The sequence below is a fragment of the Anneissia japonica genome, unplaced genomic scaffold (genome assembly GCF_011630105.1).
Source record: "Anneissia japonica isolate Jap-2015-1 unplaced genomic scaffold, ASM1163010v1 scaffold230_len61860_cov109, whole genome shotgun sequence".
NCBI classification, from domain to species: domain Eukaryota; kingdom Metazoa; phylum Echinodermata; class Crinoidea; order Comatulida; family Comatulidae; genus Anneissia; species Anneissia japonica.
In genome coordinates, this window is record NW_022729037.1 from 39,133 (window position 1) to 49,849 (window position 10,717).

General features: G+C 32.8%; 1 protein-coding gene and 1 long non-coding RNA gene across 2 annotated transcripts in view; both read right to left on the reverse strand.

The window, feature by feature from the left end:
- Positions 1-332: 332 nt before the first annotated feature.
- LOC117114637 (sodium- and chloride-dependent glycine transporter 2-like) overlaps positions 333-10,717 on the reverse strand; it is a 19,088-nt gene continuing 8,703 nt past the window's right edge. The window contains exons 4-10 of the mRNA XM_033258337.1: positions 10,494-10,597; positions 9,959-10,083; positions 9,147-9,259; positions 8,921-9,049; positions 8,186-8,401; positions 1,635-1,799; positions 333-602 (exon numbers count right to left, since the gene is read on the reverse strand). Coding sequence (XP_033114228.1) covers positions 333-602; positions 1,635-1,799; positions 8,186-8,401; positions 8,921-9,049; positions 9,147-9,259; positions 9,959-10,083; positions 10,494-10,597 — 1,122 coding nt within the window. The remainder of the gene's footprint in view (positions 603-1,634; positions 1,800-8,185; positions 8,402-8,920; positions 9,050-9,146; positions 9,260-9,958; positions 10,084-10,493; positions 10,598-10,717) is intronic.
- On the reverse strand, positions 3,456-6,621 carry LOC117114641. Its single transcript, XR_004446403.1, has 3 exons — positions 6,287-6,621; positions 4,710-6,032; positions 3,456-4,289 (listed from the first exon to the last, which is right to left on the reverse strand). It is a non-coding gene; the product is annotated as an uncharacterized LOC117114641 (long non-coding RNA).

Here is a 10,717-nt window from a genome sequence, read left to right on the forward strand (position 1 = left end):
TATCAGTGTTTTATCTATTGCCGTTTTCTTTGCATTTTAATCCATAGGTTTGTCTTCAGCAATTATGTCCATTGCCAATTTCACCAGAATTTTGTCCTTTGTCGTTAAACGGAATATTTTTTCATTAATATTTCACTGGTATTTTTTCAATTGTCGCTTTTACAGGCATTTTAGTCTTTTGCCGGCCGTTTATATCTGCATTTCCATTTATTGTCGTTTACACTGGCATTTTTGTCTATGACGTTTTTCCAAATGCAATTTCGGCAATTGTCGTTTTTATTGGCATCTTTTGTTTATTGTAATTTTTATCAGTGTTTATATCCATTGCCATCTTAATTAGCATTTTTGCTCATTGCAGTTTTTGTGATTTCCTTCGGATTTTTATCCATTGTCGTTTCTGTTTGAATTTTCATGCCATCTTCATTGACATTTTGTCCATTTCTTTTACCCAGCATTTTAGACAGTTGTCGTTTTCTTGTATTCAAGTTGTTCTTTCGGCATTTTTCGGAGGATGTCTCGTTTTTCAGATATGGCACCAAGATACAATGCCTCTCCTTTCTTGGGCCCCACTCTGCTGTCGGACGGCTGATGAATCGAAGGCGCTGTGAGAAAAAAAAAACAATGAAGACGTTATAAATAGTATACTAAACAGCACAGAAATATATACATGTTATTATTATATTCTGTTCCGTTGTAAATAAAATATGCAAGAACTTAAGTCTATTCATAAAGATTTAGGTGTTTTTATTGACAGTAAGTTAAATTTCTGTTATCATGTTAAATATATTGTGTCAAATGCTAGTCGAATGAGGGGTATGATTTGGAGAAATTGTAGGTTTGTGAATGATGGGCATGCTCTAGTTTGCTTGTATAAAACGATTGTTCGTCCACACCTAGAGTACTGTTCTGTTATTATAAACTCGATTTCTCCAAGTCAGGCCCATCGTATTGGTAGAGTACAAAGTAGGTTTTTATATTTTTTTTTATCTAAGACATGTCCCGATTATACTGTAAATATATATTCCTTAAGTAAACGCATATTTGTTTTTGATATGCTGTTATTCTAAAAAACTTTAAATTCTGTATTTGATTGTATCTTTGTATAAATTAAACGTTCCTAGTCTTACTCGTACTAGAAACTTAATTTATGTTCCATTTGGCCGGGTCGACGTAACTAAGAGAGGTATATTTCAAAGATTAGCTGTTACATATAATAATTTAAGTTGTTCTGATGAAATTGATATTTTTTATGATAGTTTATCCTCGTTTAAGCTTAAAATTATGAAGGTTGTTTGATGTAAGTTATTATTTGTCTCCTTCTATATGTATAGGTTTTTCTCCAACCTGTTAGTGGAGGTTTTTATCTCTGTTGGTTGAGAATTAAATAAATTAAAAAATAAAAATGTTTAACAGTATAAGACAACCTGTAGTGAAGTATTATAAAGTGTTTAATCTCTAAAAAACATCTGTCATTGAAATGGTAAAAAACTGAAAGGACTACTATCAAAAAGCTAATAATACTGGTAGTTATTATAATAATAATAATAATAATAATAATAATAATAATAATAATAATAATAATAATAATATGAATTTTATAAAATAATAGTTCAAAACTATGATTCGCCGTTTACCTCAAGAAACGTTCCCGATGCATTCTTGATCTCCACCAAGATGAAGACAGGAGTCAAGATGAAGGTCGAACAAGTAATCGCCCAACCGATGATGTGCGCCCAGCCTGAAAATTCCCCATTGTAAGATGGCGCCACCCAGTTGACGAAGCTGTACAACTGTACCAACTTTTAATATTAAATTGTGTCAGTTAATAAAATAACAACACTGAAATGCAAATTTAAACAATTAGTTTTATGTTAACCAATTAATATTATTTTGAATGCTGCAAAACCAGTATTGTTTATTTTGTATATTTATTTACACATCATCAAACAAGCTGCATGGCCTGAAACTGAAAATTAGCAAGTGCTGTGTTTGACTTCCAGTAGTCAATAATTACTCTTTTAAAGAGAAACTTACCGGTATCTTATTTGATCAATCGTATTATTATACTGTAGGCCTATTCAACTATATTAAAGCAAGAATAAATATTGATAATTATTGATCAAAAGCGCTAGTGAAAATTCAACCAAACTTGACCTCTTTTTAGTGACGTCGTTTAAATTGCCATTTCGGCTGTTCACCAATCAAATATCTTGTTGTTCATTCTCCCCAGTAAACGGAAAGCTGAATATTCATGGATTCTTCTCATATAAAATATATAACTTGAAATTGGATGAAAAAAAATCACCATCAAAACACTAATTCCAATATGAATGAACAATCCTGCCTAGGCATTATGCCCGAAAAAATGCATTGCTTTGTTATAGCCTTCCGCTACCATTGTCAGAAGTCTACAGGCCTTGGCCTTAAAAAAAGAAAAAAAAAAAGAAAAAAAAATTACCTCCAGCGACTTCGTTGTCTTTAAATTGCCATTTCGGCTGTTTACCAATCAAATATCTTGTTGTTCATTCCCCAGTAAACGGAAAGTTGAATATTCATAGATTCTTCTTATATAACACAATCAAATTTAGATGTGCTACTGCTAGTACGATAGTCACCAAATTCTGTTGTTGAATATTGTTGTTGTTGTTGCTACTGTACTGTTGTTTCATTTTCAACACAAAATATTAAACAAGAATAAACAAAAGTACTGTCGTCATTATATCAGATTATTGTTTTATACCTTATTGTTATTATAATAACTTCATGTCTTGTCCATTGCCCTTTTCACCTGCATTATTTTTCCATTGCTATCCTGAACGGCATTTTGTGCAATGCTGTCTTGACCAGCATTTTTGTCCATTACGGTCTTGAACGGCATTTTTGTCCATTGTCTTTTTTCTTGCATCTGGCACATTGCTGTTTTCACCGCATTTAAGGATCACTTCATTTTTATCAGCATTTTGTCAATTTTGAATTTTGCCGGATTGTGTCTATTAGGGGCCTACCATTCATCGGCATCTCCGAGTGCACTTTTGAGATGTGTATAAGAGACAGGTATAACCCATTTTACCGAGTACAAATTTTAAGTTAATAGAACATACTGCTGTTACCTCTTCTAGTTTTGCCCCACCGTTGTATTTAGGTACACCATGGCTGTAAATTGTGATTGTTACAGCATGCACGCAAAGATCATACGCGGCGGATATCCTACGAGGTGGATACCCTACGCGGCGCTATTTACATGATCTTTTGTTACTTTTTCGCCAGTGACGTCATGGTAAAATCGTATATAATCGCCTATAAATTCATAAAAAATAGAAACGTTTTTAAGGTTGATTCTATTATTAATGGCATATCAAAAATCTACTCTAGAACAAAAACTCATTTTGTTAGTTCTCTTTTAAGCTTATAAATAAATATAGAATACACAGCATTTTATTTTGTTTCATTTATTCTTTCACAATTTATGTGATAAAAATGGTATAATATGTAAATAGTATTTGATTCCATGTCAATTTATACACTCGTATTACACGTATAAGCAATGTTAATCACGATTTCATATAGACGTTTGCTTGATTACAAACATCAAAAAAATTAAGGTATCATAATAATAATTGGAAGTATCTTCACCAGAAACTGGTTTGGCTTCTGACAATACATAGAATTTATTATTTTTATTTTTTTTTTTTGCTTTGTTTTGGCTATTGTATGTTTCATTTTAAACATACTGTTCTAAAAATACTGTATAACAAATGTACAATGACTGACAAAATTGTTTCTATACTCCATAGTATATATCTCCAGGACAACCATTTTTTGTCTCTTTAAAATTAATTCATTTATATCTTTAGGCGCCGCTGACAAAATCATTTTCTACAGGCTCTATACATAGGGGCCTATTTTCCCAAGTATATTATTTTAATTTTTATTCATTTATTTATTTTTTTTATTTATTTATTTTCTCTTCTATTTTACAATTTTACATTTTGTAATTATTTTTCTGTAAATAATGTAAATCGAGTGTACACATTGATTAACAGAATATATTCTACTCTTAATTCTCCTCATGCCACTTGTGTAGTGGAATTGTATTGATTGAGAGAGTGGAAGACGAGCATCTCAACCAAAACATCACAGCTTCTTCAACTAGCAACACAGTGTTTCCAATATCTTTGATTCATAAGAATGTTCTTCATTCAAGTGAATGTAGTCCAGTTCATTTCCATGAGGAGTCCTAGTCGCCATATAGCGGTGTGGTCCGAATTGCATCCATCTTGATACCATGTCTGAAATTTAAAACAACAAAAACAAAAAAAACCCTTATAATTATTATATTAAATATGAATTTATCGCCATCACTTTAATACTTAAACACGTTGCATGCTCATCTTTTGGCATAGTATATTAAACTATTGCTGCAATATCATTATTCCAATTCATTTTTTTTTTCAGATAATATATAAAAATATATATAACATGGTGAATGCCAAAAGTAAAAGTGACTCTATAACAACATTATGTGAGCAAGTTGAAATATAACACAATCAAATTTAGATGTGCTACTGCTAGTACGATAGTCACCAAATTCTGTTGTTGAATATTGTTGTTGTTGTTGCTACTGTACTGTTGTTTCATTTTCAACACAAAATATTAAACAAGAATAAACAAAAGTACTGTCGTCATTATATCAGATTATTGTTTTATACCTTATTGTTATTATAATAACTTCATGTCTTGTCCATTGCCCTTTTCACCTGCATTATTTTTCCATTGCTATCCTGAACGGCATTTTGTGCAATGCTGTCTTGACCAGCATTTTTGTCCATTACGGTCTTGAACGGCATTTTTGTCCATTGTCTTTTTTCTTGCATCTGGCACATTGCTGTTTTCACCGCATTTAAGGATCACTTCATTTTTATCAGCATTTTGTCAATTTTGAATTTTGCCGGATTGTGTCTATTAGGGGCCTACCATTCATCGGCATCTCCGAGTGCACTTTTGTCCATTGATGCTTTCACAGACATTTAGTCCATTGCCGTTTATACCAGCGTTTTTGTCTATTGCCGCGTTCCACTGTATTTTAGTCAATAGTTTTAATCAGCAGTTTGTCCATTGCCAATTTTGCCAAAATGTTGTCCATTGCCGTTTTCAGCGGCATTGTTTTTCGTTGACATTTTGCTGGTATTTTGCCATTGCTGCTTTTAACAGGCATTTTAGATAGTCCATTGCCGTTATATCGGCATTTTCGTGTATTGTCGTTTACACTGGCATTGTTGTTCATGACATTTTAAAATGCATGTTTGTCCATTGCCGTTAAATTAGCATTGTTTTGTCTTGTAATTTTTATCTGCCTTTTATCTATTGCCGTGTGCACTGCATTCTTAGTCTATAGCGTTGACCATTTTTTTAATTTTTTTTTATTTTATTTATTTTTTTTTTTGTCTTTAAATTTATATTTTTATCAGTGTTTTATTTATTGCCGTTTTCTTTGTATTTTAATCCATAGGTTTGTCTTCAGCAATTATGTCCATTGCCAATTTCGCCAGAATTTTGTCCATTGCCGTTAAACGAAATATTTCTTCATTAATATATTTCACTGGTATTTTTTCAATTGTCGCTTTTACAGGCGTTTTAGTCTATTGCCGGACGTTTATATCTACATTTCCATTTGTTGTCGTTTACACTGGCATTTTTGTCCATGACGTTTTCAAATGCAATTTCGGCAATTGTCGTTTTTATTGGCATCTTTTGTTTATTGTAATTTTCATCAGTGTTGATATCCATTGCCATCTAAAATTAGCATTTTTGCTCATTGCAGTTTTTGTGATTTCCTTCGGATTTTTATCCATTGTCGTTTCAGTTTAAATTTTCATGCCATCTTCATTGACATTTTGTCCATTTCTTTTACCCAGCATTTTAGACAGTTGTCGTTTTCTTGTATTCAAGTTGTTCTTTCGGCATTTTTGTTCGTATTTTGATTTTTAAGCAGCAACTTGTTAATTTGATACTTCGTATTTAAAAGACAAATCCTGAAATTATAGAACAATATATGATTTGTAATTTAGAACGAAATTCTAAGACAATTTATTGATTTTTTTTTTTTTTTTGGAAATGAAAGTTTTGGACAATTAACATCATAATTTTGATCGCTTATTGGAGTTGGTAAGCCTACTGACCTTTATAGAATGTTATGATTGATTGACATGTGACTTTGAAGCATCTTTTTTTCATTGGCGTTATATCAAAAGCTTTGGCAATACAACTGACTTTTCACGTTACATACCTAACGCATATCCCGGGGGCTTTAGCACCTCACTTCCGGGACGACGCATTACCCTTTAGATCTCGTGTATGAGATCTATCATTTGGGGCGATGACTTTGCAGAAGCAGCTCTGCAGGAGGATGTCTCGTTTTTCAGATATGGCACCAAGTTACGATGCCACTCCTTTCTTGGGCCCCACTCTGCTGTCGGACGGCTGATGAATCGAAGGCGCTGTGAGAAAAAAAAAAACAATGAAGACGTGATAAATAGTACACTAAACAGCACAGAAATATATGAATGTTATTATTATACTCTGTTCCGTTATAAATAAAATATTCAAGAACTTGAGTCAGTCTCTATTCATAAAGATTTAGTAGTTTTTATTGACAGTAAGTTAAATTTCTGTTATTATGTTAAATATATTGTGTCAAATGCTAGTCGAATGATGGGTATGATTTGGAGAAATTTGTAGGTTTGTGAATGATGGGCATGCTCTAGTTTGCTTGTATAAAACGATTGTTCGTCCGCACCTAGAGTACTGTTCTGTTATTATAAACTCGATTTCTCGAAGTCAGGCCCATCGTATTGGTAGAGTACAAAGTAGGTTTTTATATTTTTTTATCTAAGACATGTCCCGATTATACTGTAAATATATATTCCTTAAGTAAACGCAGATTTGTTTTTGATATGCTGTTATTCTAAAAAACTTTAAAATCTGTATTTGATTGTATCTTTGTATAAATTAATCTTGTATCCTTGTTTAACTTAAACGTTCCTAGTCGTACTCGTACTAGAAACTAAATTTATGATCCATTTGGCCGGGTTGACGTAACTAAGAAAGGTATATTTCAAAGATTAGATGTTACATATAATAATTTAAGTTGTTCTGATGAAATTGATATTTTTTATGATAGTTTATCCTCGTTTAAGCTTAAAATTAGTAAGGTTGTTTGATGTTAATTATTATTTGTCTCTTTCTATGTGTATATGTTTTTCTCCAACCTGTTAGTGGAGGTTCTTATCTCTGTTGGTTGAGCAAAACCAGTATTGTTTATTTTGTATATTTATTTACACATCATCAAACAAGCTGCATGGCCTGAAACTGAAAATTAGCAAGTGCTGTGTTTGACTTCCAGTGGTCAATAATTACTCTTTTAAAGAGAAACTTACCGGTATCTTATTTGATCAATCTTATTATTATACTGTAGGCCTATTCAACTATATTAAAGCAAGAATAAATATTGATAATTCAGACATTTTTACCGCGCCAATTCAAATTATCAAAGGCGAAAGTGAAAATTAAACCAAACTTAAAAACTTTAGAAAATAAGGAAGTTTTAAGATACTTCTTAAATACTTAAATTAAGAACTTACATTTGCTGACTGTTTAACAGAAATGGGCAAGGTTTCAGAGATAGATAGAGGTGGGGGAGGGAGTTGAACGTTGACCATAATGCTTCATGTTTTTGTTTAAGTACAGGGGTTTGCAGAAGGTGTTCATCGGTGGAACGGAGTGCCCGTGAGAAAACATAGGGCGTAAGAAACACCAGACAATATGATGGTTGTTAAAATTAGAGCGACTTAAAAACAAGTAAAATTAGTTTAAATATAGGCCTACTTCTTTCTTTAAGAGTGAGTCAATGTAAATCATAAAGAATGGGTTTAATGTGCTGTTGACGGGGAGTAAAGAACTAATTCAGGCAGTAGGTTTGTACAAATTCAGTACATGGGCGTTGGCTGAGGCACGTGGGACGGGGTTAAGCAAAATAGGCCATTGATTTTTTATATAGGCCATTGAATTTTTATTGGCGTAAGATTTTAGTCTGCATTTTGAATTTCGGTACCCCCAATCAGTTACTAGCCTACGTCCCTGCGTTGTCGTTAAGCCAACTGTAAGTATAATATTGTATGATACGAACGGTCAGGACAACAGGGGTAAGGAAGCACCAGCAGACCCGCCAGTAGTTGAAGAACATGCTGTTGACCCTTCTTGCGCCAATCATGATCCCAATGTCTCCCTTGAATCGGTCGTAGCCATACACCCAACATATGACGATGCACTCCATTGTGGCGAAGGTGAGAATGACGAAGCTTGCTGAGTATGAATCCAACAGATTGACCCAGAACACCCCAGCCTGAGAAAGAGAAATAAAACTCCATATTTCTGTGTTAAATACAAAATCTGTGTTATGAATTGAGTTTACTGTTGTATTTAAATGGATGGTGTATTCAAGAAATTGATCATTCGGGACCTATGGTGCTCATATTGTCTTTCCGAGGAATAGGGACAGAAAGAGAGAATGTTGTTTTTGGTTGTGAGAACAATACTAGTTTAAAGGACTGTACACACACCATGAAAAAGAAAGAGGAACATATTATTAACCACCGACCGTAAAGTATTTAAAGGTTTATCGCTATTAAATTCAATAAAATACCATATCTTCAAACATCAATATTTAACAATGGTTACATCACAAACCAAGTTTACCAATATCCTGGATGAAGATGCTATAAAATTATATGCACATAATACATAATAGATTAAATGTTAAATACCAGTCCATAATCAAATTTCATTTTAAATCCATCCTTAGTTTAAATCCTTAACTATATACTTCCAGTGTTTTCTACATACGAAATTATATTCAGAATACCTCTGTGACACAGATGAGGGAAGCAAGAAACATAAAGGAGCAGCTCGCCAGGAGAACTTTTGGTTTTTTCATGCGCAGGTCTGGAAATACATCGGTGATGAAGGTGACTACGGTTTCCATGATGGTGAACTTAAACAGAAACAAATCATAAATTAAAAACCATTGTAATGTTATTATCCTGAAGATGAACGAATTAAATTGAGTATCATTAAACAGTTTTTCTTACTTGTGTGTCCAGGCCCAAAGTCAGCAGCATGAAGAAGAACAAGACAGACCAGACAGGAGCAGCCGGTAGTCTAGTCAGGGCCTCAGGGTAGGCAATGAAGGCAAGACCAAAGCCTAATGAAAATATAAATACAAATTAGGAATTACTTTCAAGTCAACGAATACTGAATCTGGGTCACATATTAGGTGATAATATATTCTTTTGAATTAGCAGCTAAAATTTCATAAAACTTTAATGACATAGTTATTCAGTTTAGGAATAGCTTTAATCTGCATACTTTTAATTATTATAGTTCGGAATCTTGGTCTAGAGGGTAAAGCCGACCTCTTTGTAGTAGGAGGAGGGGTAGAGACATAGGGTAAAATGATAAGAAAAGTTTACCACCGCAGATTAAGACGCGCGTCGTCAGTTATTTAAAAAACATACTTATAGAGGGTGACATACAGCGGGTCCTAGAAGGTCGGCTGATTTTGAGGAGACCCTCTTAGATAGATGAAATATCGTGATGTTTTATCACCTTAGATCTCATTACGAAGCCAGAGAGTGGGTTATGTTTTTTTTAGTCCTGAGAAAACAAATCCTGTACTGTCACAAGTAAGCCAAGACCCTGAGACTGGAAGGCAAGCATCTTCTTAACCAAAATTTCTACTAGAATGAGCAGGATTGCCGTTATGGTTTTATCATCTTATAGAATGTTACAAAAGTGTAGATTTAACCATGAGAAAAAGTAACTTAATATAGACCCATTTATCGATATATCAGTTTCCTCCGCATGGTGTTATCTGAGACCTTAATAACCAGTGGCCTTATACCTTGGTCTACGACTTCACTGACTTCTTTTCCCAACTCATGTGCCATGAATCCGATGATTGAGAAGATTACAAATCCTGCGAACACACTGGTGAGGCAGTTGGCAATGGCAATGAACATTGCGTCGCTATAAGTAATAATAATAATAATAATAATAATAATAATAATAATAATAATAATAATTATTATTATTATTATTATTATTCTGACATTATTATTATTAATAATATAATAATAATAATAATTATTATTATTATTATTATTATGACAAATCACATAATTGTTTTTATGATCATAATGATAAATAGCATAATATAAATAGACATCAATGTAAAATTTATTATAGATAATTTTATTGTTAATATTATTAATGTTATTAATATATTATTATTATCATTAATATTATTATTAGCAATATCATCATCTTCATCATCATAATCACTATCCTCATTATCCTCGACATCATTATCCTCAAATTTATCATCGTCATTATCATCATCATTAGAAATTCGATTGTTTATCAGCAGGTATACTCACAAACAGCAGTTGTTGCGGAACCGGTTGTAGGAGGACAACGTTAGCAACCCACCCCATGATGTGCTCAGGGAAAAGAAGATTTGAACCGCTGCATCCAACCACACCTAACGGAAGTCACGTAAAAGCATATTTAATCCGAAAGATAATTCTGTGGATAATTCATCTGATAAGTGCTTAGTTAGACAGAACGGATACAACTACATTATTATTATAAGATATTACAT